At 42.0% G+C, this 26,637-nt stretch overlaps 1 protein-coding gene across 3 annotated transcripts in view; it reads left to right on the top strand.

Annotated features, from left to right (window-relative positions):
- Nucleotides 1-1,498: 1,498 nt before the first annotated feature.
- APTX (aprataxin) overlaps nt 1,499-26,637 on the top strand; it is a 39,580-nt gene continuing 14,441 nt past the window's right edge. Inside the window, exons 1-8 of one of the 3 annotated variants that reach the window (XM_043565548.1) lie at nt 1,499-1,586; nt 9,218-9,354; nt 10,655-10,701; nt 10,916-11,218; nt 12,322-12,381; nt 13,196-13,422; nt 19,227-19,330; nt 20,096-20,278. In XM_043565548.1, coding sequence (XP_043421483.1) covers nt 9,222-9,354; nt 10,655-10,701; nt 10,916-11,218; nt 12,322-12,381; nt 13,196-13,422; nt 19,227-19,330; nt 20,096-20,250 — 1,029 coding nt within the window. In that variant the 5' untranslated portion in view covers nt 1,499-1,586; nt 9,218-9,221 and the 3' untranslated portion in view covers nt 20,251-20,278. Of the gene's footprint in view, nt 1,587-9,217; nt 9,355-10,654; nt 10,702-10,915; nt 11,219-12,321; nt 12,382-13,195; nt 13,423-19,226; nt 19,331-20,095; nt 21,703-26,637 lie in introns of those variants that run through there. The other 2 variants (XM_043565547.1, XM_043565549.1) reach the window with 2 other exon arrangements.

Genomic DNA, 26,637 nt, shown 5'->3' with positions numbered 1-26,637 from the left:
AGGCTCACAAAATTTATCATGATGTGCACTTTGAAGTGTTTGCCTTCTGACAGTGAATCTCTAACTTGATCATGCATCAGGATAACCTGGTGGGCTTGTTAAATGCTGGGCCACACCCCTAAAGTTTCTGAATCAGTAAGCCTGGGGTGAAAGCCCGAGAATTTGCATTTCTAACAAGTTCCCTGGTGTTGTGAGGCTACTGCTACTGATCCAAGGATTACACTTTGATGGCCACTACATTAGATAGTGCCACAGACTACAACTCTGTTAATTTCTATGTATCAGTTTGTGATACATCTTTGGTTCTGGGGTCTGTGAAAGTTGTGTTTGCCATGTCCTTGTGCCATGTGACCCTGCTTCTCTGGCCAGTAATATGCTATAGATGAAGGGCTAGACCTAATATACTGGGCATGGAAACTGCCCAGTTTTGCACAATATATGGTATATAATCCAATTAGAATAATCCAATCCCATTTTGAATGCAAGACGCACTAAGGCAGGTCAGGTAGAAGCTGAAGCTAAGAGAAGCTTAATTCTGAGGGAACTGGTCAGGTGACAAGAGCCACCTCATTTTACCTGGAGCACTGTGAATCACATTCCACCACCATGGGGGCTGTGTGGCCAAGATGCTGCTTGTGCTCGCCCACTTCCTGGGGTGACCTTAATATAAACCTGCATCTTCTCTGCTAAAAAAGAGGAAGTCTCTTTTCTGTGTTTCCTGGAAGACTCTCCCATCCTGTTTTGATAGTTTTGGTATCTTTATCATACTATTGACTCTGCTTTTCTATGGAAGGAAACAATCTTGATCAAGAAATGTGACTCCTTAAGCCTTGGTTTTTATTGAGGTTGAGAAAGATTATAAACTATGCCTTCACTCATAAGATAGGAATTTTTCCATCTGCCAAAATGACTTCGAATAATTGCAATACGTGACTCTTAGGGAACATCCTGGAATTGCTATCAAAATCAGTAAACCCATCTCATCCCAGCATCCTGCTTCTTGTCTCCTCTCTAATTGGCTGTCAGCTAGTTCATTTAGTGAAGCCAGCGTTAAAACAATCAGGTTTCCGCACCGCTAGTTCCTCCAGCCCTTTCTCTCCAGAAAAGGGAGAAAGCCGGTTGCAGTTTTGAAAGGGGGCAGAAAAACAATGTCACAGCAGGTACTGTCTACAGCAGGAAAGATGGCCTTAAGGGTAGTGAGCTTCTGCTAACGAAGGGAGTGTTAAGATACTGCATCAGCTGCCTAGAAACGGCCACAGAGGGAATAGTTGCTTAAAGTCTCCCCGGACTCAGAGACTGAGAGATGGTGACAGGGAAGAGATTCTCGGATGGAGAGAGGCTGGCGGTGGTTGTCCGCAGAGGGATTATTGCTAGGAACCGCACTATGGCCTCCGTCCCAGAGGGGCCAATCGGAGCGGACGCTTCCGGATCTGCGTTTTGGGCAAGACCCTTTCAGCCAATCTTTGTACAGGCACTGGTGACGTCACTCGTTGCTCTTAGGCTTGTCTCGTGACGTCATCCCACAGCGCCGGATGTGGCGCGTCCCGGAAGAGAAACGTGAGGTTGTCTGTGTCCGCTGTTTCGAGGTAAGGCGGTCGTCGGCCTACCTCCTCTACTGACCCGGTTGAAATTAGTGGGTGTGGGCCCTGGGTCGGGGCCATTACTACCCTTGAATGATGTTCTTTGAATAACGCTTTTATGGCTTCTTTCCCAGCAGGCTTTGCTCCATCCTCGGGGTCTAGGCTTCTCACTTTGCTCAAACTCCCTTGGGCCGTTTTTCGGCGACCCCGTCGTTGGTCGTCGCCCCACCAACCTGTACCCCCGACACCTGTACTGGCTTGGTCACTACACAAGCAGAGAAAAGATTAGAGAGTGGGTACTGTCTAGCCCAAGGAGGCGGCTTGGCTTGTTAGGAAGGACATGGTTGCCTGCAGAAACTCTCCGTGAAAGGAACTTGAGGGGCCTTCACAGCGTCCTCAACAGGTCCAATAGGAGGGCCAGTGGTAGTGGTTCAACAAAGCAGGGGTATAATTTCTACATGGAATCAATGTGGTCCAGGTTTAGAGCCTTTAGAGAATCTAACTTACATTGGGAATCGTTAGAATACTTGAGACAGGACTGTACTTTACGGAGAGACGATACGGATTTGTGCCCTTCCACCTTAGTTGCACAGTCACTGCTGTCGGCCGATCTTTGTATACGTCCTTAGCCCCTGCTTTTATCCTGTTTTCAGTGTTCACCAGTGACAGGAGTGTTGAATGCTTTTGACCAGACACTGAGCTTTACGTACTTCCTCGTTCAGTCTTCATGCTACCTCTGTGTTGTACAGCAAGTCTTAATGTTTTACAGCTGGAGAAATAAAGGCTTAGGTTAAATAATTGGCGTCAAGTCACACAGTGACTAGATGCTGCAACTCAGGCAGTTGCACATAAGAGGCTGGATGTTCTCTACTATGTTATATTGATTTTTTTTTTTAACTGTTCATTAAGCTCCCGAACACCTCACTCTGTTGTCTGCTATTTTATGGAGAAAATTGAGGTCATCGGATATGCTTTCCCTCAAATTTCTGCCCCTGCTTTCCCTTCTTGAAAAGTCATCTCATTTAACACCCATTTTTACCTTTCTTTTACTCTCAGAGGATAAGCTGTCTCTTCTGATCAAAGTGAATCCCATTATCTTTGCTTCTCACCTTTTGTTTATGTTTTCATCTATGAGACCTTGTTTTTATTTGTCTTTTCTGCCCCTGACTATGTCCTAGTCATATGTGAACATAGGTTTCTGAGATCCCTGGTCACCTGGCTTCTACCCTCCAAAGCTAGAAAGAAGGAAGAGTTCTTAGTGATCCGTCTTCCTTTAGCTCTCATCCAGTAAGTCTATTCCCCTTCTTTTTTAAAGAGTGTTCTAAATTCTACCTCCATTTTCTTACCTTTCACTCCTTTCTCCAGTCTAGCTTTCAGACCTATCATTCTCCTGAAATTTTAACCTTAAGGTCACAGTGATTATCAAATCAGATAGATATTTTTCAGTCACTACTGGATCCCTTTGCTGCCTTTTTTTTTTTTTTTTAATGTGTTTTAGTTTTGAGAGAGACAGAGCGTGAGCGGAGGAGGGGCAGGGAGAGAGAGGGAGACACAGAATCTGAAGCAAGCTCCAGGCTTTGAGCTGTCCAGCACAGAACTGGATGCAGGGCTTGAACTCACTGTGAGATTATGACCTGACTTATTCAACAGATATTTATTATGATGCAGAGATGAGGAAGACAAAGTGCCTCCCCATTAGGAGCTTTCATTCTAGCTATTTCTCCATATGCTTCTCTCACCAGCCATTTCTCCTGTGTGGGCTAGTCTTTTTACTTCCTTCCCTAAAATTTTAGGTTCTTCCAAGGCTTGTGACTTTGGCCCATTTCTCTTTTCATTCTGTACACACTGTGTGAGTGAGCACATCAACTAGGTTGGTTTTAACTGCCTTCTACATGCTCCCAAATCAAAGTTGTCAGCTTAAACCTCTTTTCTAACTTTCCCTCTCACTTCTTATCACACTGCTCACTTCTCACCGCACTGCTGGACAGCTCTACCTACTAGTTCCACAGACAGTTCAAATTCACAGGCCTGAAACTGAACTCAGTGTCTTCCCTGAACTTGCTCTTATCACATCCATCCCTAAGTCCTGAGGATTTTATTCCCTAAGTATTTCTCAAATCTGTGCTCTCTTCTTCATCCCTATTATTGTACTACTTTAGGTACCATTATCTTTCACCTGAAATATGATGGCCTTCTGACTGATTTCCCCAACTCCAGCCCTTGAAAACAAATCTATGACAAAGCCCTGCTTCATAATCTTTAAAGATCTGTCTGTTCATTCATCTGATCTTTTTTCTCATTCATTTAGCAAGTATTTATTGTTTACTGAATTGCAAAATCCAGTGGAAGTTCTAAAGTTTGAACTCACCAGTCACCCAGGGCTCTGCTTATTCTGGATCTGCCTGTGTCTCTAGCCTCTTTTCTGCTTCATGCTTTAGATTGCAGCAACACTGAACTCCTTTTCATGTGCACTATGCTGTTTCTTAATGCATTACCCTTGCTGTTCCCTTTGACTTGAATCTTCTCCATTTCTCTATCCACTTCCTTCTCTCCTAATTAGAATGACCCTTTCACCAGTTAACTTAGTTTATATATAGGACTCATTTTAGGTCTGCCTCCTATAGGAAATCTTCCTTGACATCTCCTTTCTCCAAGTCTGTGTTGGGTATTCCAGCCTTTTGCTCCCATAATACTCTGCACAGACCAATCATTATACTTACTACAATTGTTGTAAGTGTTTTTGTGTTTCTATCCCTCACAAGACTCTGAGCCTTTTGAAGACAGGAATGATATACCTGCATCATATGAGTGAGATACATTATTTCTTTATTCACAGTACTAGAATACCACAAGGCACATAGTAGGCATGCAGTAATTTTGATTGATCAAAAGAGTGAAGACAAAAGGTATATGGTGTAGTGATTAAGAAACCATTCTTTAAAAAAAAAAAATTTTCATGTTTATTTGTTTTTGAGAGAGAGAGAGAGAGAGACATAGTGTGAGCGAGGGAGGGGCAGAGAGAGAGGGAGACACAGAACCCGAAGCAGGCTCCAGGCGCTGAGCTGTCAGCACAGAGCCTGAAGTGAACTATGAGATCATGACCTGAGCTGAAGTCGGACATTTAACTGAGCCACCCAGGCGCCTCTGCCCCCTTCCCCCTTTTTAAGTCTATTTATTTATTTTGAGAGAGAGAGTGCACAAGAGCAGGAGCAGAGGAAGGGGAGGAGAGAGAGAGAGAGAGAGAGAGAGAGAGAGAGAGAGAGAGAATCCCAAGCAGAGTCCAGCACAGAGCCCGAATTCAAGTTCAGCACAGAATTCATGAACTCAAGAACAGTGAGATCATGACCTGAGCTGAAAGCAAGAGTCAGATGCTTAACCGACTGAGCCACCACCCAGGCACCCCAAGAATCCATTCTTTAGAATTGATTCAAATCCTAACTCTGGCACGTATTAGCTATGTGGCTTGTACATGTTGCCTATTTTTTCTTAAGCCTTAAATTTTTCTTTCTTAGGATGAGAGTTGTGAAAATTAAATGAGATGATATAAGCAAGACATTTAACAAGTGCCTAGCACTTAGTATGCACTTGATAAAGGCATGCTGAACTCCAGGGGATCCAGAAGTATAAGGCCAGGCCTAGCCCAGGGCAGTGATCTTTAAGAGACCCTTCCTCTGAGTTTTTGTATGGATGGGCAGTGATGCATTCTGTTTACAAGGAGATTATAATCTCATTTGGAGAGTGGAATTACATCCACATTTAATTTTCAGAGAACTGTGAAGGTAAATTAACCACACCCAATAGCAAGATGTAGGGGTAGGGAAGAGAAGATAATTCAGAGAAGACCTCTGGGGGGAGGTGGGGCTTGGAGGTTGAGAAGGATTTGGGATTCTGGAGGGGAGGAAAGAGTATGATCGAATGCCTGGAGATCATATTGAGAATGACTTATTTGGGAGACATGATTCAGTATATCATACCTGAGGGATGTATTTGTGTGTAAGAATGAATGTATGTGAGTCTGGGGGAAAGGAAAGGTGGGGCTAGTTCTATGAAAGGAAGTAGGAGGTGACATAAGTGACCTTTGTGGGGTTAGAGTACGAGGGTCTTAACCTCAGGCTTGAGGAATTTGGGACTGATCAGGGTTGGGCAAGTTGGGTTGGATATCATGATAGCCCTCAGCCACATGTAGCTATTTAAATGTAAGTTAAAAAAAATGTAAGAAATTTAGGTTTTCTGTCACATTAGCTACATTTTGGATGCTTGATTGTCACATGGTGGCTACATTATTGGACAACATAGGTGTACAACCCTTCCATCATTGTAAAAAATTCTACTGGACATCACTGTTCTACATTCTCAGATTGCTGGGCTTGCATGGCCTATCAGATCACTTGGTTCCTTAAGATATAACTAGATTTTTTTTTTCCTGACTAATCCCGACAACTCTGGAATGAAAAGTAGGGAGTTGGAAAATAGAGAATTAGGATTTATCCACATAGATGTGAGGATGGGATTGCCCAAGGAGAGGAGCAAAGGGTGGCTTAAGAGGAGCCAGAGCAGAGGAAAGAGAAGGAAGGCCAGAGAACCTGGATAGGATTATTGTCTGGTCATTTACTTGCAAGTATGTACTGTGTTCTTGTATGTCAAGTATTAAGTGCTGGTGATATATTGGTAAGCAAAAAATGGACTTGACTTCTGCTGTTTTAGAGCTTGCACTTTATGGAGTTTCAATGTATGGACTATATTGAGATTCAGGAGTGCCTATCATTATGCATTCCCCATATTCTAAAATGCTTCATTCCTAGAAAATGGATCTGAAGACTAAAATGGGCTAAAATGTTGGTCAAGGTTAGTTGCATAAGCATTGTGGAGTCACTGCTTTAGCTTCTCAAGAATTTGTAAATAGAAACATCATAACTTGAGAACTTTGACAAGAATGAGTGTGTGTGGAGGGCAGGAGGGGTAGTTTCTATTATCCTGCAACAGCCAGCCATGCTCTCAGCTGCCCATCAGATTCCTTCCTGTCCCTGCTCTCAAACTGTGCTCTCTTCACATTTCTTTTGTTATTACTGTGAGTTGTCAGTCACCACGTGACTACTTTCTCAAAGCCTGATGAAGACATACTTCATTTCTCAGTCCACTTCCTGCTCATTTATCAGTTTCCAGTAAGTGCAAACAGATGTGCCTCTGAATACATAGCATTTAAAAATGGAATGTGCCTCGGGGCGCCTGGGTGGCGCAGTCGGTTAAGCGTCCGACTTCAGCCAGGTCACGATCTCGCGGTCCGGGTCACGATCTCGGGGTCCGTGAGTTCGAGCCCCGCGTCAGGCTCTGGGCTGATGGCTCGGAGCCTGGAGCCTGTTTCCGATTCTGTGTCTCCCTCTCTCTCTGCCCCTCCCCCGTTCATGCTCTGTCTCTCTCTGTCCCAAAAATAAATAAAAACGTTGAAAAAAAAATTTAAAAATGGAACGTGCCTATAGCACCATCATCACTTGAGGCTCCAGGTTGAGGATTTTAGGTTTACAACTGACTCTTCATGCCTTGCAACCACCCCTTCACAAAGACCTGCTGAACTTTTGGACCTCACTCTTGTCCACATTATGTTGACTGCCTCCTGACTAATCTCAGAGTCTCGACTTCTCCACTCCAGCCTGCCCACGCCCAGCTGTCATTTCACTTTGCCATGCAGCTCATTAACCTGGCAGTTGTCTCTTCTTGATTGTCAGATCTAAACTTTTCAGCATAGTGTTCAATACCTTTGCCATTTTTGATGACTCTGGAGCAGCTCCCCTGGGTCAGCCAACAGGGTCTGCTTTCCACCCCTCATCCATGGCTTATTGCTGAAATATGCCTTGTCGCTTGTGCCTTTAAAAATGGAATATACCCTCTCACTTATTTTCCTTATCAGTCTTCTTGGCCTTTTCATTTGGGTGGTTTCCAAAACCTTTCCTGACTGATCCAATTTCTGTGACTTTGCACCTCCTCAGCAATCATTTGTTCGCCCTGCTTTGCATTATCCTTTGCAGATGGTAATGAAACTTTGACTTTCAAAAATCTTGTTTCTTTTCTCTTCCCTTTGGACACAAAGCTTGTGCAGAGCGCCTGGTAAGTGCTGCCTTGCCTGTAGGGCACATTTCTCAAAGAGAGGGTATTAGAGGCTTGAGCAATAAGCTTCTGGAGTCGGGGGAGGTATCCCAAAGATCCTAGTCCTGTCCCTATCCATAGTTCCCTGCTCTACCTCTCTGGGTGATCTCATGCTCTCTTTGCCTCACCTTCTCTGACATGTTGATGCCTCTCAAATACATACAGTCAGTCCATTCCTTCCCTGAGCTTTCTACCCATATATCCTACCTTGACCTGTGGATCTTTCACAGACAATGTAATCTAATTGTGTTTCAGTCTGAAAGCATCCCTTCTTCGTCTGCCATTTAACTTCAAATTATGTCTCCTTGTGTATTGCTCATTTTAGTCAATGGCTATTTCCAAATTCAAAGTCTTGGTTTGTGTCTCCCTCTACTCCTTTGTCATTCCCCAAATACACTCAGTAGTTAAATCTACCTTCACAGTTTCTTCTGAATCTTCTTCCTCTCCATTGTCTCTGTTCAGGCCTTTGTTCAGGCCTCATCTCTCTCCCAAATTTCTTGGCTCTTTCCCTTCTACTGATACTCTCCATGGCCATACAGGTTGTTTTCAAAAGAAAACCAGCACCTTCTCTATTGTGCAGGTTGTGTATAGCACAAAGGTGCCACATTCACTCTTTAAATGTTGTAGGTTTGTGTATTTATTATGACAATCTTCTGGTAGATGGCAGTAAAATGTATTGTTCTAATATTGGTATGTTATGACGATTAAGGAAAGGAAAAAAATTTTTTAAAATGTTTTATTTATTTTTGAGAGGGGGCAGAGAGAGAGGGCAGAGGGGCTCCAAAGCAGGCTCTCTGGGTGTGTGTGCTGATAGTGGAGATCCAGATGTAGGGCTCGAACTTACGAACCCACAAGGGCTCAGGCCAAAGTCAGATGCTTAACTGACGGAGCCACCCAGGTACCCCAAGGAAAGGAAACCTAATCCGCATAAAGATGCCTCTTGACTGAAGAACATCCTCTGTTCTGATGTCCTTAATTCTCTGCCAGGCAAACTCCTTCTCATGCCTTGAAAACTCAGCATAAATATCCCTTCCTTGTTAAGCCATTTTTGATACTCTCCACAAGAGTGGTTGTTTCTTTCCCTGGGCAAATGCCATATTTGGTTACTCCCTTATAATGCTTATCACATCATACTGTAATAATTGACATATGAGTCTATCTACCCCACTATACTCCAGGCCTCTCAAGGATAGAGACAATGTTTAATTATTCTTTTATCCTCACCATGTAGCCTAATGGCCAGCACATAGAATATATCAGTAAACATAAATATTTGATTGCTTCGCATGATTTAGGCACAGAGGTAAGTACATACATTATCTTATTTAATTCTCACGACAGCCTCATGAGTCCTGTCATTATCACGTTTTACAAGTGAGAAAATTGAGACCTAGGTGAAGTCACTGGCCTCAAGATGAATAGCTGGTAGCTGGCATGTGTGGTGGTGCTGGGGTGTGCTAATTTTTCCAGTGATTCTCTTCTGTTTTGTTTCTCAGAGTAATGATGCGGGTGTGCTGGTTGGTGAGACAGGATAGCCGGCACCAGCGAATCAGACTTCCACATTTGGAGGCAGTGGTGGTTGGGCGTGGCCCAGAGACCAAGATCATTGACAAGAAATGTTCTCGACAGCAAGGTAATTGGTCATAGCAATGTGCAGTACTGTGTTTTGTTCCTTAGGATAATGATAACCAAGGATGCACATTTCCTGGAAGCTATTGATAGAAACCTTTTGTCTGCCATAAACAAAACTCAGGAACTGAGCTCTCTTAGCCAACATCAGGGCCCCATTCACCCCTGATTTCACCCTCTGGAAGCGGTTAATATTCAGTGTTGGGAGCAGGCAGGTTCCATCCTGTTAGTATGGTGGAACTGAATCCCGCACCATACTTTGCCCGGGGAGATTCCTCATTGGGCAGTGAGACAGTTGCATTCTGGGATCTCCAGCCTGAAACCATGTCTGAGAAGTGATGGGATACTTCCATCCTTTATATAATGCCTCACACAGAGGGTGTCGTCTTTATAAGACTATGGCATCCAGCTCTTGAGATGTCTTTCCTGGGATTTAATGAAATGAAGGTCCTTAGGAAAAAGCTGTACCGTGTACTTATTTGTTCCATGTAAACTCTTGATCTGCTCACTGCAACCAGGCCTTCCGCCTGCGGTGTGTTCCTGAGAACAGGGTTTCTCAGTGCTTGGAGTCTGCAATAGTGATTTTGGTTTTTCCCGCAAGAGTTAAATCTAAGTGAGGGGTGGGGGGAAAGCCATGCTTGAGCTGGCTGGGTCCAAGACAGAAAGAGACACTGCTTCTCACAACAGCAACTGGAGCGATGTATATGTTAGCCTGTCTACTGCCTGTCCTCCCTGAAGAGCAGCTGTGGTGTCTCTGCACCTTGTCTCACTCACAAGTGTTTGATGTTACTTCTTCCCACATATGCTCAGACTGTTCTGTTCCTGCAGTCCTCTTTCTAGAATATTCTCTGCACTCTGCCTACCCAAGGCCAGCTGAACTTCTGTTTTCCAATAATGTATCTTTTGCCTTTCTTTATTGAAGGCATCTGATAGTTTTATTAAATAATGGAAGCCTGATTTAACAATGAGCCAAGAGCTTATGAAACAACTGGGTCCCTTCCCTGACTGCAGAGTCTATGATCCTGAGTGGGCCAAGGACTCTGGAATAGGGATTGTGGGGATTCTGTAAACCTGCCTCATAGGAATGTTAGCAGTAGCTAAAGGAGTATGTATGCTGTTGGAAATTTTATGGAAGGATTTGGAGCCCAGCCACTTCCATAATAGGCGATTTTGCTCATGGGCCTTTGAGGAAACCCCTGTCAAGTTGCCTCCTGGAATGAGGCTTCATTGTCCTGTAGGAAGAACAGGAGCATGTGCTTGCTTCTTGGTGGCCTTTAGATTGAACTTTTTTCAATCTCTTTCAGTACAGTTGAAAGCAGAGTGTAACAAAGGATATGTCAAGGTAAAGCAGGTATGTGTGTTTCTAATTTGGATTTCCATTTTATACTTGATGATTTTCTTATGCTGTCTGTACCAACCTGTGAAAGCTTCTCTGTCATGTGTGGAAGTGATGGGGTAATAGAAGTCAACATTAAGCATGGTATCTGGCACACAGTAAGTGGTTAGCATAACAGTGGCTATGGTATTATTGCTAGCATTGTAATTATTTTCTGATTTTTCTATAGGTAGGGGTCAATCCCACCAGCATTGATTCAGTCATAATTGGGAAGGACCAAGAGGTGAAGCTGCAGCCTGGCCAGGTTCTCCACATGGTGAATGAACTTTATCCATATACTGTAGAGTTTGAGGAAGAGGCAGAGAGCCCTGGCCTGGAAACACACAGGAAGAGAAAGAGGTCAGGCAACAATGATTCCATAGAAAGGGGTGCTGCCCAGGAAGCTGACTCCCATACAGGACTGGAACCTGGGAGTGACCCTGGCCAATGCTCTGTGCCCTCAAAGAAGGAGAAAGATGCGTCTACCAAAAAGGTGAGGGTGGTGTGCCTGATAGATGACATGGAGATTAAATGAGATATAATGACTGCTTGATTGTTTTGTACACTGTAAAGCTCAAATACTCGTAAGGGGTTATTAACCATGACAAGGGTTATTAACCATGATGAAAGAGTCACTTGTTTGTGTCACCAATCACTTGGGTGAATGTCCCTTTATGTACATTTTTCTTGAAGTCCTGAGGTAAGCCACCCGAAGGTAGGGAGGTAATGGCGGTGTACTGCTAAAGTGGGTCAGTCATATGTGTATCTGCAGAGGGTTAGCATTGGAACGCTGTTCATAGATTATCTGATTCACATCCTGTTGTCAAAGTGGAAATGTAGTTAAGCTGTAGATGGAGTGCGAGAGGGCAAAGAAGATGCAGTTCACACTCTGGCATTTCCAGCTTTCATCTAGACACACAGCTCTCACTACTGTATAGGAAGAAAATGGACATGGTTTATGGTTATAAAGGGAAAAGATTGAGTAAAGGGGATATAGTTGAGTTTTTTTTTTTTTTTTTTTTGAATGTTTATTTTCGAGAGAGAGAGTGAGAGTGAGCAGGCGCGGGCAGGGGAGGGGCAGAGAGAGGACAGAGGATCCAAAATGGGCTCTGTGCTGATAGCAGAGAGCCCGATGTGGGGCTTGAATTCACGAACCGTGAGATTATGACCTGAGCTGAAGTCGGACACCTGACTGACTGAGCTACCTAGGTGCCCCAGATATAGTTTAAATCTTAAAAATGAATTTTATTACTTGGGATGCCTGAGTGGCTCAGTCAGTTAAGTGTCTGTCTTCGGCTCAGGTCATGATCTCACAGTTCGTGGGTTCAAGCCCCACATCGGGCTCTGTGCTGACAGCTCAGAGCCTGGAGCCTGTTTTGGTTCTGTGTCTCCCTCTCTCTCTGCTCCTCCCCCACTCGTGCTGTGTCTCAAAAAGAAATAAACATTAAATAAATAAATTCAGTAACCCTTTGAGAGAGGGTTAAAAAAAATGAATCATTACTAAGTTTGGTTGCACTTTGCTGACACATACAATATTAACTAATGCCAAATACAGCTACTGACATTTGCAATTTACATTGCCCCTTTTTGTTTCAGGAATCATTGGGCCACTGGAGTCAAGGCTTAAAAATTTCTATGCAGGATCCCAAAATGCAGGTCAGAATAAAATTTTGGCATTGAAATGTATTACATGTCTTTTAAGTGACTACTCCACAGAGTGAGGATAAATGAAAGCAAAGGAGATCAGTCCTTCTGAATGAGGTTTGTTTTATCGGTCTACTTGGTGAGAACAAGTGGCTTTTCCCATTGTCAGTAAGTTAGCAACTGGAATTCTTTGGAGAGAAGCTAAGTTCTTCAAATGAAGATCTCCTCTTCCTTATTCCTCCTAAACTTCTGGGTGCTATTAAGGGAAGTTGAGTTAACCTTTGTGGGGTTTTTTTCACGGGAGTGTCAGGTAATGTATTGTGACTGCAGTTGCTGGGCTGCCCCGGGATTAATAGTCAGGTGTCATCCTGGGAGGAGTCTGTGAGTTCTTAAGTTACATTCTGGGGTGACAAGGGGCCAGATCTGATAGGGCTTCTTGGAACACATGATTGTGTCACATGGTCTGCTGTGTTAGAGTGGAGAAGGGTGCCTTTGAATTTATGCCTGCAGGGATTTTACATCCAATCCTTAGGAACTATTTTGTACTGTGAATTTCCTGCGTATTCTCTGTAGTGTAGTGCTTGAAAACACAGGCTCTGGAGTCAACTAGATCTGGTTTGAAATCCTAGGCTTCCCACTTAGTAATGATGTGACTTTGTGCAAGACACTCATCTGAGTCTCTGCTGTCATCTGACAAAATTGGGATACTGACACCTTTTGCGTAAGATTGTGCTGGGAATGAAGTGAGTTAGTGAATATGACAGTACCTGACACACAGAACATGTGTGGTAGATATCTGTTTCCTTCTCTTGTGCCCCTATCCTAGGTTTACAAAGATGAGCAGGTAGTGGTGATTAAGGATAAATACCCCAAGGCTCGTCACCACTGGCTGGTCTTACCATGGGCTTCCATTTCCAGTCTGAAGGCTGTGACCAGGGAACATCTTGAGCTCCTTAAACACATGCACACTGTGGGGGAAAAGATGATTACAGATTTTGCTGGGTCCAGCAAACTCCGCTTCCGATTGGGTTACCATGCCATTCCCAGCATGAGGTAAGTGTTGTGGGTAGTGCTAGTGTATTCTGGTTCTAAGTGGACAGATGGATTCAGCTTGGGTGTGCTGATAGTCTCAAGGCCAAGGGGAGTAGGGTGGGATGTTTCCAAGGAAGGTGGGCTGAAACTTCCACCCTTCTCCCTGATTTGCCTGTGACTTTTATTAGATTTTTCAGAAGCATCTATAACTCCTTAGTGATTAAGGACCATTGCTCTGGAGGAGACAAACATCACTGACTTTTGTCATGATAGCTCAGTAGGTCTAAGATTTAAAATAAAATGAGAGAAAAATGCAGAACCTGTTCAAAGAACTCAACCAAGGCAGATCTCCATAGTTGTTGTTGTTGTTGTCCTTTTTTTTTTTTTTTAAATATTTATTTTTGAGAGAGAGACTGAGTGTGAGCAGGGAGGGGCAGAGAGAGAGGGAGATACAGAATCTGAAGTAGGCTCCAGGCTCTGAGCTGTAAGCACAGAGCCCAACATGGAGCTCAAACTCATGAACTCAAAGATCGTGATCTGAGTTGAAGTCGGACTTAACCAACCTGAGCCACCCAGGCACCCCTCCAGTTCTTCTGAGCTAAGCAACAAGATAAGCAGATTAATTGGATTTCGCAGTTTTTATCTTGTATTTGTTCATTTGTTTTTTCGTGATAAAATTCACGTAACAAAGTTTACCACTTTAACCATTTTTTTAAAAAAACTTTATTTAAATCCAAGTTAGCACAGTGTAATAATGGCTTCAGGAGTAGGATTTTAACCATTTTTAAGTGTACAGTTTATTGGCATTAAGTATATTTACATTGTTGTGCAGTCATCACCATCATTTTTCTAGGACCTTTTTCATCTTCCCAAACTACCTCCCATTCCCCTCTACAGTCCCTGGTAGTTACCATTCTGCTTTCTGTTTCTAATAATTTGACTGCTCTAGGTGACTCATGGAAGTGGAATCCTACAGAAACTCTTTTTGTGATTAGCTTATTTCACTTAGAATAATGTCTTCAAAGTTCATGTCTGTGGTAGCGTGTGTCAGAATTTGTTTTGGTTATTTTTTTTTTTAACTACCTAACAACATTCTTCACGTTTTATTTAGATAATTATGACTTAAATTATGGGTGACTGTAACCAAATGAAATTTTTGTGCCGTATTTTTTCCCCATCAGTACTCTTCCTTTTTTTTTTTTTTAAAGTTTATTCATTTATTTTGAGAGAGGGTGAGAGAGCATGTGAGCGAAGGAGGGGTAGAGAGAGATAGACAGAGAGAGAGAATCCTAAGCAGCCCAAGCAGGCTCTGCACTGCCAGGACATGAACCACAATATCATGGCCTGAGTCAAAACCAAGAGTTAGACACTCAACCAACTGAGCCACCCAGGCGTCCCAGTACTCTTTCTTTAAAGTTGAGGCTTAGCTTACATACAACAAACTGCGTCAGATTTATAGTTTGGTCAGTTTTGACAAACATATACGTCCTGTAACTATCACTCTGATTAAGATACAGAACATTTCTGTCATATCCCAGAAAGTTCCCTTGTGCTCCTTTCCAGTTAGTCCTTTCCTCAACCCTCGTGTTGTTCTGATTTCTTTCCACATAGGTTAGTTTTGCTTGTTCTAGAACTTCATATAAATGGAATCATATAATGTGTCTGACCTTTTTTAGTCAGCATTGTGATTTTGAGATTCATGTATATTGTCTTGTATATCATGGACATACTTCATGTTTTGCTCTTGGGTAAATACCTACAAGTGAAGTTGCTAGGTCTAAGGGTAGATGTATGTTGTACTCATTTAAAAAAATGCAGTTGACCCTTGAGGCGCCTGGGTGGCTCAGTCGGTTAAGTGTCCGACTTTGGGTCAGGTCATGATCTTGCGGTCGGTGAGTTTGAGCCCCGTTACAGGCTCTGTGCTGAGCTTGGAGCCTGCTTCAGGTTCTGTGTCTCCCTCTCCCTCTCTGCTCCTCCCCCGCTTATACTCTGTCTCTCTCTCTCTCTCTCTCTCTCTCTCAAAAATAAATAAACATTAAAAAAATGTTTTTAAAAATGCGGTTGACCCTTGAACAACACAGATTCGAATTGTGCAGGTCTACCTATATGCAGATTTTTTTTTTTAGTATAGTAAAAGACTATAGAAGTATTTCTTTTTGTTGTGAGTTTCTTAATAGTTTCTTTTCTCTGGCTTGCTTTAGTGTAAGACTTCAGTATATAATACAACATACAAAATAATGTGTTAATGGACTGTTTATGTTATTGGTGAGGCTTCTGGTCAACAGTAGGATATTAGTAGTTAAGTTTTTGGGAAGCCAAATGTTACACTTTTGGATTTTTGATAGTGTGGGGGGGTCAGTTCAAGGATCAACTGTATATGTTTAATAAGGTTTATTGTTAGAACCTTACTAAAAAATTTAGGACAAAAGTCACCCATAATCATAATTCTGTTTCTCCAGTGCTGTGCAGCCTGTGGCTAACAGAGCCCTTGACTGTAGAGCACTTTTCACATAGTAATCATGGTGTCCATACCTTCATCATATAACAAATGCTATTGCGCTAAGAATGCTAAAAAAAGCTATGGTAGGTGTGGGTGGGAAGCAAAATGAGCAGTAAGTAAAGTTGCTGCTTACATATCCTTTTAAGATCACTATAATTTTGAATAAACACTGTGGAAAGGAAAAGGTAACAAATTTTTTTATTGTAAAAAATTTAGAAAATATAAAAAATAAAGTATGAAGCAGAACAAAGATCTTCCATAACATCACCACTAATTAAGCCCTAGACCTTACTTGAATTTCACTTTTTTTTTTTTTTATGTTTTTCTGCTCCAGGATGCAGTCCAGGATCCTGTGTTGCATTTATTTATTTATTGTCTTTCCTTAGTTTCGCCTAACCTGTGACACTTCCTCCTCCTTTCCTGGTTTTCATGACCCTGACACTTTTGATGAATACTGGTTGGTTTTATAGCATGTCTTTCATTTTGGGCTTGTCTGATACTTTTTCATGTTTAGGTTGAGTTTATACTTTTTTTCTTTTTTTTTTTCTCCTCCTTTCAAAATACCAGAGATGGTGTTGGGTCCCTCTAAGTGTATCATATCAAGGAGTGCATAATGCTGAGATGGCTTTTTACTCATGATGTTAACCTTGATCACTTTGTTATGGTGATGTCTGACAGGGTTCTCTCTTGAGTTACTGTTTTCCCTTTGTAATTGATGAATATCCTGAATAGTTTGGAACTGTGCTGCTATCCTGTTTGTCCTCAAATTTTTGCCCAGTGGTTTTAGCATTTATTGGTAGGTCCTGCCTGCAACAGTTATTACTGTGGTGTTTATCTTGCTGATTCAGCTTATCACTTCGGGGTCACCAGTTGTGGGTTTGGCTTTTGGCTTTGTCCAGCAAAGCTGAGGACAGCAGAAAGGATTACTTAAGACTCCAAAAGTCAAGAGACGTGAAAGGGAGGCTAAGGGAAGGCACCCCAAGCTGCTCTCAAGCTCCCGTATTTATTAGGCATACATTATAGGGAAATCACTGTGCAATATGAAAATTGGCACGTAGGTGCCAGTAAGAATGTCTAGAAAAGCATGCAAAAATACAAGGTATTCCCCAGACTGCAGAAGAGCAGATGCCGGAAAGCAGGGTGGTGAACAAGATAAGATATTCCATAGATAACATGGTCTAAGGAATTCATGAGCACACGCAACCCTAAATACACGTTAACTAGATACTGGTCAGCTGTTTTCAGCAGAGCCAGAAAGCAGTGTAATACATTCCCTATAATCTCCTTAACCAGGACAGAGCTATTTGATTTCCCACATTACCTAATGGTGCTTTTATGTTTCTGTCATTCTCTTTAATTTATTTATTAGAATTCTTCTGTATGGAAGAACTGTCCTTTCTCCCCCATTATGTCTATTCAGTTATTTATCAGTAAGGACTCAAGGATGTTTATTTTATTCTATAGGTTTTAATTTGTCATTCATTATATTTCTCAAATTGTTCTGGCTTTGGTCCTTGGAAGCTCCTTTACATTGGGTCCTGTATCATTTTGATATGGCCCTAACATTTTTTGAGCACTTCTTTATTTTCTGGAGCAAGATGTTCCAGGTTCATCTTATATTTTTTTTCTGTTCTAGCCCTGGAAGGAACCTTTTACTTTATTTAGTTCTTTTATTGGATAATGATATTTATAAACCAAGACGTGCATACTAAGTTTCTATATTGAGAGAAGTGGTTGATTCCAGAGTGTCTTTGCTCCTAGGTCCTCTAAGCAGATAGAGCCTGGAAATACATGCATGAATCCTAACCCACACAGACATTCTCTCTCTTTCTTTCTTTCTTTCTTTCTTTCTTTCTTTCTTTCTTTCTTTCTTTCTTTCTTTCTCTACTTGTGTATGTGTATGGAAAAGCAAAAATTTATACTAATACCTCTCGCTATAGTTCAACTCTGCAAGGTTCATTCTTGTCTCCTCCTTTCTTTTGTTGTAATGTCTTTGTCCAACAGTGAAAAATCTGGCTCTCATTAGATATCATAAATTCGCTTACCTGTTCGATCTTAGTGTACACATAAAATAGTTACAGAATTGCTAACCCATACCCCTGTGAGAAACACATTTACTCATTAGGGCACAGTATTTGTATACAGCTTTTTTTAATCTTTACGGTATCCAAACTACTGTTGTTCAAAGTTCACTTGGCAAGTTATTTTTTTCCTGACCCCCTTCAGTCTGGTTCCCTTATTGGTTTGTAATACTGTTAGGTTTGTTACTGCCTATATTCCATTTTGAATTCCTGCATGTATTGGTTGGTTTTGATTATTTATTGCGGGGATAGGAATATTACTGATTCTAAGAGTCAAAGCTATACAAAAAGGCATCTTACTTGGTTTAATAAGTCCAAAAGAGAACTCTTGATTTTCTCCCTCAAACCTGCTTTTCTTTTAAGCTTTCCCATCTCTGTAAGTGGCACCTCCCCCAAACCATATCCAATCCTTCCACATTAGGGAGTCCTACTGGTTCGAGTGCAAAATGTATTCCTAATACTGCAGCTCTAATCTAAGGTGTGTTTATTTCTAGCTTCGACTTCTGCAGTGGCTTGCTAACTTGTCTCTGTATCCATCGTTATCCTCTTTATAGTTCCTTCTCTGCAGACCAGCCAGAGTGATCTTTTAAAAGTGCAAATCAGAGACCATGTAAGCAGAATACAGTGCAGACCCCTTGTCAACCTATAAGACTCTTTATGTTCTGGCCCCTACCTCCTTGGCTCCAGCCATTCCAGATGTATTTATCACCTTTCTGTTCCTCAGTTGCACGAAGTTCTTTCTCATCTCAGGGCCTCTGCACTTGGCCTCCCCACTCCCTGAAACACTCTTTCCCCAGATCTTTGCTTGCCTAATTGCTTTCTCAGACCAAATCACTGCCTGGGAGGGGCCTTCCCTGAACACTCTTGGCTAGATGAAGAGGTAACCTCTACTTCCTGAGCACTCTGTGTCCCATTTCCCTGGCTTATTTTTTTCTTAGTGTTAATGGTTTGAATTTTCCTTGTTTATGTGTTTACTTATTTTTTATTTGTCTTCATTATTAGAATATAATTTCTGTAAGGGCAGAGGCCTTTCTCATTTTGTTCACTGATAAATTCCCAGTGCTAGAATAATCCTTGGCCCTTTAACAAGCATTACATATTCTTCAGTGAATGGGTGAATGAATTGGATTAAATGGAAACACTAGCAATATTTTATATACCTGTACTTTTACTGTTTGTCATTTTGATTAAGCCATAGTTTTTAATGGATTTAATGGTCTTTTTTTATCCCCCCTCTCACCTAGCCATGTACATCTTCATGTGATCAGTCAGGATTTTGATTCTCCTTGCCTCAAAAACAAAAAACATTGGAATTCTTTCAATACAGAATACTTCATAGAATCGCAAGGTAAACAGTGTTGTTTGGTTTTCACGTTTGTTTCATTTTCTCACCTGTTCTTATATTTGTTTTAGTTGTTTTCCTAGATAATAACCTGGCCTCAAAAGCCCATGTACAACTTTGTGTTCCCTATAAAGATTCACCCATTAAAATAAACTGGATTATTTGGGTTCAGTAGGATTGCCACTTTGCTGTGAGCAGCCTTCTTGGTGGGGTTAGAGGGTAGAGATCTAGAAAGCTGTTATGTCAGAGTCAGAAAGGTGTTTTGTTCTAACAACAGGGCCCTTAAAGGTTGTACTGAGAATTATTGGAGTTCATAGACATGAAATCTCTTAACAGTTGTCTCTTCTGCCATCAGCTGGGTAGGGGCTTGGGGGCTGCCTCATGTGAGGAGTGGTTGATTAACAGGGGAAGGCTGTGTATATATAGAAGGAAGCATTTCCCAGGGTATGTACTGTGGAACTTCAGTATGCTGGGATGTTAATGATGGCAGCTACCACTGACCAAGGGCTAACCAAGGGTAAAGCACTCTGATATAAGCTTTTGATGTAATAATACGGATTGCTTACAGTGTGTCCTGAAAGAATGTAATTACCTCAAAAACAGATTGCTCAGATTTAGAATCTGATTCCCAGCAGTGGGTTTAACCTCAAGTTTACTAGCTTTAGGATACCTGGCATATTTTTATGTGGAGTCAGAGTTTCTTTTCTGGGGGGTATCTTGTATTGGATTTCTAGAGTAGCTGGGCTCTGAACTTTTTTCCTTTGCCTGCAGCTGTGATAGAGATGGTACAGACCGCTGGCAGAGTGAGTGTCCGAGATGGGATGCCTGAGCTCTTGAAGCTGCCCCTCCGTTGTCACGAGTGCCAGCAGCTGCTGCCTTCCATTCCTCAGCTGAAAGAGCATCTCAGGAGACACTGGCCAAAGTGATTCTGTGGAGCCTGAACTTTTGCAGCAGGTGTGGCTGATTGTTTAGAGCAAATTTCTGGCACCTGTTCTGGATTGCTTTTGAACTTTTATTTCTTGAATTAAAACATGCAGCTTCCCCCGCCCAAACAAAGCTTCTTCTGTTCCTGAGTGGCTCCAATATGGGATGACCTGAAATAGTTCAAGAATTAGGAATTTGGGGTTGTTTTGGATGTGTTCTCTGGTGATGGTGGCTGGGACAGGCCTGAGCCCCGATCTCCAGGATCCATGTCAGGTCTGACTCACGGGGAGCAAAGCCATGTTCACACTGACCTAATGCAAGATATGGAATCAGAGAGCAGGCTATATATTTCTGTTCTGTACATTTAATCCTTCCTCCCCAGACGCACGTGGTACCCTTCATTAGAGCAGCTCGAGAGGTCTGGTATTTAGCTTAAAGGCACTAATTGGTCTTGTTCTCTGATCTTAATCTGTTCTGTAATATTCTTTCTCTTTCCTTTCTTTTTTAATTTAATTTAATTTACTTATTTATTTACTTATTTATTTGGTTTTAAATCTTCAGGGTTTTTTTTTTTGTTTTTTTGTTTTTTTTAAATTTTCATCCAAATTAGTTAGCATATAGTGCAACAATGATTTCAGGAGTAGTGCCCCTTAGTGCCCCTTACACTTTTAGCTCATCCTCCCTCCCACAACCCCTCCAGTAACCCTCTGTTTGTTCTCCATATTTAAGAGTCTCTTATGTTTTGTCCCCCTCCCTGTTTTTATGTTATTTTTGCTTTCTTTCCCTTATGTTCATCTGTGTCTTAAGGTCCTCATATGAGTGAAGTCCTATGATATTTGTCTTTCTCTCTTTCCTTTCTTCATGGAGAAATTAGTTTCTTCTGTTCCTTTCATTCCTTTCTATCCAAAACCATCCATGCTTCCTTCTCAGGAAGTGTCTCACCAGTACTTATTTACTCTGAGCAAACAGGCTTGGTGAGGGGGTGGAGAGATGGGTTTTTTCCCCTAATATTAGGGGTTCCTGGCTGATGAGGAAATACTCGGCCAAATGTTTGTTCATCAGGGTTCAGCTGTGAAGCCTTCTTGCTGGCCTGCTTGGATCTTTTGTCTGAAAATAAAGTTATTTGTTTGGGGCAGCTCTCTTAGGTAGTTGAAAATTATTGGGAGTTCAGGTAATAGTCACAAACTCAGTTCTGATGCATGTAGAGATCATTGTTAACTGAAAAGTTACATAGAACCCCATAGCTTCATTTTTTACTCAGAACAAATTTGGATGTCACTGTTGGAGCAAATCTGTTTTTGGATAATGTCAGAACTAAAGGTAAAAGGAAATCTAAAATGTTGCTTTTGATTGCATTGGTGATCCATTTGAGGATGTGGCTCTTTTTGCTCTTGAGTTTGTTAAAAAAAATAAAAGAATACCCTTAATAATAACTTCTCTCTGGAGAAAACCAATTTGTGGGAGACCGTATCCGACCTCAGTCTTTCATAAACAAACAGAATGCTACAGTGGTTTTTTGGTTGAGCATGGGTATAGTCATTTAGTCCTAAATAGTAGTAATTAATGATTATAGCAGCTAACATTTGTTCAACTCCTATGCATCTAGGCATTATTCTAATACTTTTTTCAGATTATTCCATTTCTCACTGTATGTAATTCTGTGGGGTAGGTATTCTTGTTATGACCCTTTAAAGGGGAAGAATTTAATAATCTGTAAAGGACCCTGGGCTTCAAAGTTGGTCTTGGTTCTGGGGCATCAAACTCATTTTCCCTATTAGTTGAAGAATATAAATGTATTACTAACCAGTAGGGGCCATAGACCCATAGGGGCATTGGGCCTGTGCTGACCAAAAGCTCTTCGTGGCATTTTATCATTGATTTCTCTGAGGACAGTCAGTTCCTCTAAAGCCCCTTTTCCACATCTGATGCCTTAAAGCCCCTAGAAACTGTTTCTAAAGGTATACTCCATGGATACCTGAGATAAGAATTGCTAGTTTCCTTCTACAACATGTAAACACTTGGGCTTTATCTCAAAACCACTGAATCACAATCCTTTGGGCCTAGGAATCTGTATTATAAAACATTCAGGATGACCGTTTTCATACTAAAGTCTGAGAACCACAATATAAATGAACTCTGGGCTTCAAAGCACTTTGCATTTCTGAAAGTTCCAGATTAGACTGTCCCCTGCCAGGATACACACACAGTTTCCTGGTTGGTTTTCTGGGCTAGTTGCAGGCCTTCCTTCCCTCTGCATGGTCAATTTTATTTCAGGATCCAGGGAGACTTTGGGCATTAGATAAGGGAGAATGACTACTTATAGGGACCAGCCCTTTGTTTCTGCAGGATTTGGGGGAGGCCCCCTGGCCCCATGTTTTGTTTTTGTTTTTGTTTTTTTTTTAATTTTTAAAATTTATTTAGAGAGAGAGCAGGGCAGGTATAGAGGGAGAGGGAGAGAGAAAGAATCCTAAGCAGGCTCTGCACTGACAGTGTGGAGCTCGATTTGAGGCTCAAACTCATGAACCTGAGTTCATGACCTGAACTGAAATCAAGCCACTCAGGCGCCCCTGGCTCCAAGCTTTTTGGGACCAGGCCTGGTGCTGACGACTTCCTTTTCTTTTTTCTTTTTTAAAATATTTATTTATTTTGAGAGAGAGAGGGAAAGATCATGTGCTCACATGAGGGGAGAAGGGCAGAGAGAGAAGGAGAGAGAGAATCCCATGCATGAGATCATGAGACCCAATCATGAGATCATGACCTGACCCAAAATCAAGAGTTGGGTGCTTAACCAACTGAGCCACCTTTGCACCCCAACTGTTTCTTTTCAATGGCTCCCATCCCTTCTTGCTCAGACATCAGTCACAGAGGCTTGGTCTGGGTCCTGTGATGAACTCAGCTAACCTTAGGCTCAGAGCCTATATATTTTTCCTCTTCTGGGTCTGTCTGAGATATCCAGGTACAAATGGTCCATTCCAGGACTGGACCATACTTGAGATGGTCACTAAGAGTCCTTGCAGGTTCAGGGATGCTTCCTGGAGTCTGGCATCTGGTAATCAGTCACATACACTGGATATGGCTGGATGTCAGAGATTCAGCATTGATCTCTGTCAGAATTGGCCTAACTGCCTCTCTCTGTCCCAGTAGCTACAACTTGGAGATCTCCACAGAGCTCTGAAGATTCTTCCATAGACTAGATTAAAAAAAAAAAAAATATGATGAAGGCCATGAAGCTCACTCCCCAGAATAATGTATACACATTTTATGTACCCTTAAGGTGCTTCCATGGACTCCCTAAGGGGTCTGTGAACCCCAACTTAACCTCTGCTCTGAAGGAAAAAGTCACCACTTTGCATGGGAGCTTAGGAGGTGTCTGGGATCCCCTCCTATGGAGGACTAGAGGGAGAGACCTTATCTCCAGGATATCCCTGAGATGCTCTCCTTTGGTCTCATTGCTCCTTCCTCAGCCCTTTGGTGCATGCACATCCTGGGGTCTTCTGACTAGAGATGGAATTCAGGCCCAGGAGCTGCTTGCTCTAGTTTAGCCACCACATTCAGGCAGGAATCTTGGGAAATGGAGAAATCTTCAGCAGGTCTGAGGGGTTCAGGAACACTGACTGGCCGACGTATCATGAGCTATCTAAAAGGCAGTGAATCTACATTACTAAAACCAGTCATCTGCAAAAATAGATCAGCTATATCATGAATGTATCCCAGGATAGTGGGAATGGCAGTATCTCATGGGTACAGTATGTTAACAGTACAAACTATGCTGGATTCAGTAAGTAATCTCTGACTAAGGCAGAGATTTTGATGAGGCCTCAGCCAATGTACTTGGGAATTGCAGAACATTTAACTGAACTTCAGGTAAGGTGCCCAGTGAACTTTTTAAAAATGGGTATTGCCAAAACAGTTAATTTTCTACCTAATCAACAATATTATATAGTTTAGCATGTTGATATTAAAATCACAATGAGAATATTTGGTAAGAAACTGCAACCAAGGAGAGACTATATCACAGTGTATGTGATATATGATGATATATGTGATATATGTGAGATATAATGAGGGAAATGTTGAAGAGTGAGGTGACCACCTTTACATTCTTTGTTTAGCCAGGCTACCCTGTGACCTTGAACAACAGAAGTTTTAGAAGAACAGATGAGAAAATGACGAGTCAGAAAAAGGACATGAAATATTGAGGTATATAGGTCCCATGCCACCCCCTCTCCCAAGTGGGCTATTGTTACATGATCACTTTGCCTATTTATCCCAGACTTATTACTGTGTTGTAGTTGGGTGGAGTCTTCTCAAGGTACAGGGCATAGTGGCATGAAAAAATAGAACAAATGCACATAACTCACATTTGTGACTCTAAGTTGTATTTCCTCCATTAGGGACTATCCTCTTTTACCTTAGCCCCGTCATACCTAGGCAAGGCAGCTGTTTTATTAAAATAAAATGGTTGAATATGGTTACTTCAACTCTAGCCAAGAAACCAGATTTAAAATGGAGTTCCTTTGTTGCTTAAAGAGAAGGTAGATATGATAACAGAGCTGAACTGGAAACCTGAAACTGAACAAGTGAATGCTTTATATGAGAACATGAAGAGTAGACCTTAAATAGTTTATGACAAATCTTAAGTCAGAGCTGGGGAAAAGGGCTCTCAAATTCCATTAGAATCTCTGAACGGGAGTAATCTACTCTTAATATCTTAATTTCTTAACTTTGTCTTTACTTCTTCCTTTCTTTTTAAAAATTTTTAACAAGCAAACTCTACCATAAAGGAATGGGTTTTGAGTTTTAGAGTCTACTAATGATTAGTGTTCTCATGTGTTATTAGCATTATTTAGGCCATTGTTGAATGACTCATCAAATCAGAGATACACTCAAGTGCCTGAGTGTTCCTTTGTCAGCAGCTGCTGTCTACCCAAACTTTAGGGAAGGGAGTGGCCAGGATGTGGGGCAGTGGGAAAGGAGTTTAGACCTCTAGGATTCTGGGCCACTCACTGTTCAACTCTTTTTGCCTGTTCCATTTTGCAAATTTATTTTGAGACCATCTATTTCAACTTCCTCAATTTTTAGAAGGCAGCTGGGACTTGGAGATTTAAGGGGCTCATTTAGCAATTTAAACCAGATCTTGGCCTTTATTGCATTCATCTCTTTGTTCCCGGATCCTCTCAGACACTGAGGTTTTTTTTTTTTTTTTTTTTTAAGTAAACTCTGCCCCCAATGTGGGGCTTGAACTCATGATCCCAAGATCAAGAGTTGCATGCTGTACCGACTGAGCCAGCCAGGCAGCATAGACACAGATATCTTATTTGAGAATAAGGATCGGCTACTCTCCTAAGTCCCACTCCCTTCTGTCCTGCCTCATAATATTTTTTTCATGTAAATGCAGAGTAGAAAAAAAAAATCACCTTAGGCTTGTATTCGAGGCTCAGCTCTGTTCTATGTTGGCTGTGTGGCACTGGGTTACTCATTTAACCTCTCTGGCATCAATTTCACCATCTGTGAAATGGAACTAAAATATGTACCTCTCATGTTGACTGAGGATTAAACAAGCATGAACGTGAAAGGGACCTGGTAGTGGGATGGTCCAGCATTCAGTCCTAGTCTCCTCTGTGTGGGAGGCCAGACCCCCGTGCCAGGCTGAGACCGGGTCGAGCAACGGCTCCCTGTTGACTCAGCCAACCCGGTGGTTCCCCCTCCCATCCCCCCACTTGCAAAGGAATACGAAAGCCTTGTCAAGGCTGAGAAAGCTAATTCCTGAAGCCTGTGGTCTGTGGGTGTTGGCAGTAATGTTACCCCCCTTTTCTACCCCGGGTCAAAGAGAAACAAACAGGGGAACTGTGTTTTGCTAGCAATCTATCAACAAGGTCTTGTTGTGACCCGTTTAGAAAGTTCATAAGGTACACAGAACTAAATGTTTTGGCTGGTAGCGATCATGTGAAACCTGTTTATTCTTAGAATGACCTGATCCATAAGAGTCTTGATATAAAAGATTGTGTACAGCAACAGTAAAGCCGTCACTTGGGCCATCAGCCCAGGGGACACTCCTGTTCCCAAACTGGCTTCTCTTCTCTTTTTTTTTCTTACATTCCCCTACCCTCAGGACCCTGATCTCGGTGTTTGTTGCGCCGGTCACAACACCTCTCCCAAACTAAACCCGTCTGATCTGCGAAGCCTCAGTGAATATTCTCTCAAGCAAGCTCTTTTGCACTTCGAACCTTTCAACTTCTCATATGTATGTATGTATGTATGTATATATGTATGTATTTTAAGTAGGCTTCATGCCCATCATGGAGCTCAATGCGGGGCTTCAACTCACAACCCTGAGATCAAGACCTGAGTTGAGATCACAAGTCATGCTTAACTGTCTGAACAACCCA

This window comes from Prionailurus bengalensis, chromosome D4 (genome assembly GCF_016509475.1).
Source record: "Prionailurus bengalensis isolate Pbe53 chromosome D4, Fcat_Pben_1.1_paternal_pri, whole genome shotgun sequence".
NCBI classification, from domain to species: domain Eukaryota; kingdom Metazoa; phylum Chordata; class Mammalia; order Carnivora; family Felidae; genus Prionailurus; species Prionailurus bengalensis.
Note: the sequence above shows the minus strand (reverse complement) of the source record. Positions and strands in the feature narration are given on the sequence as shown.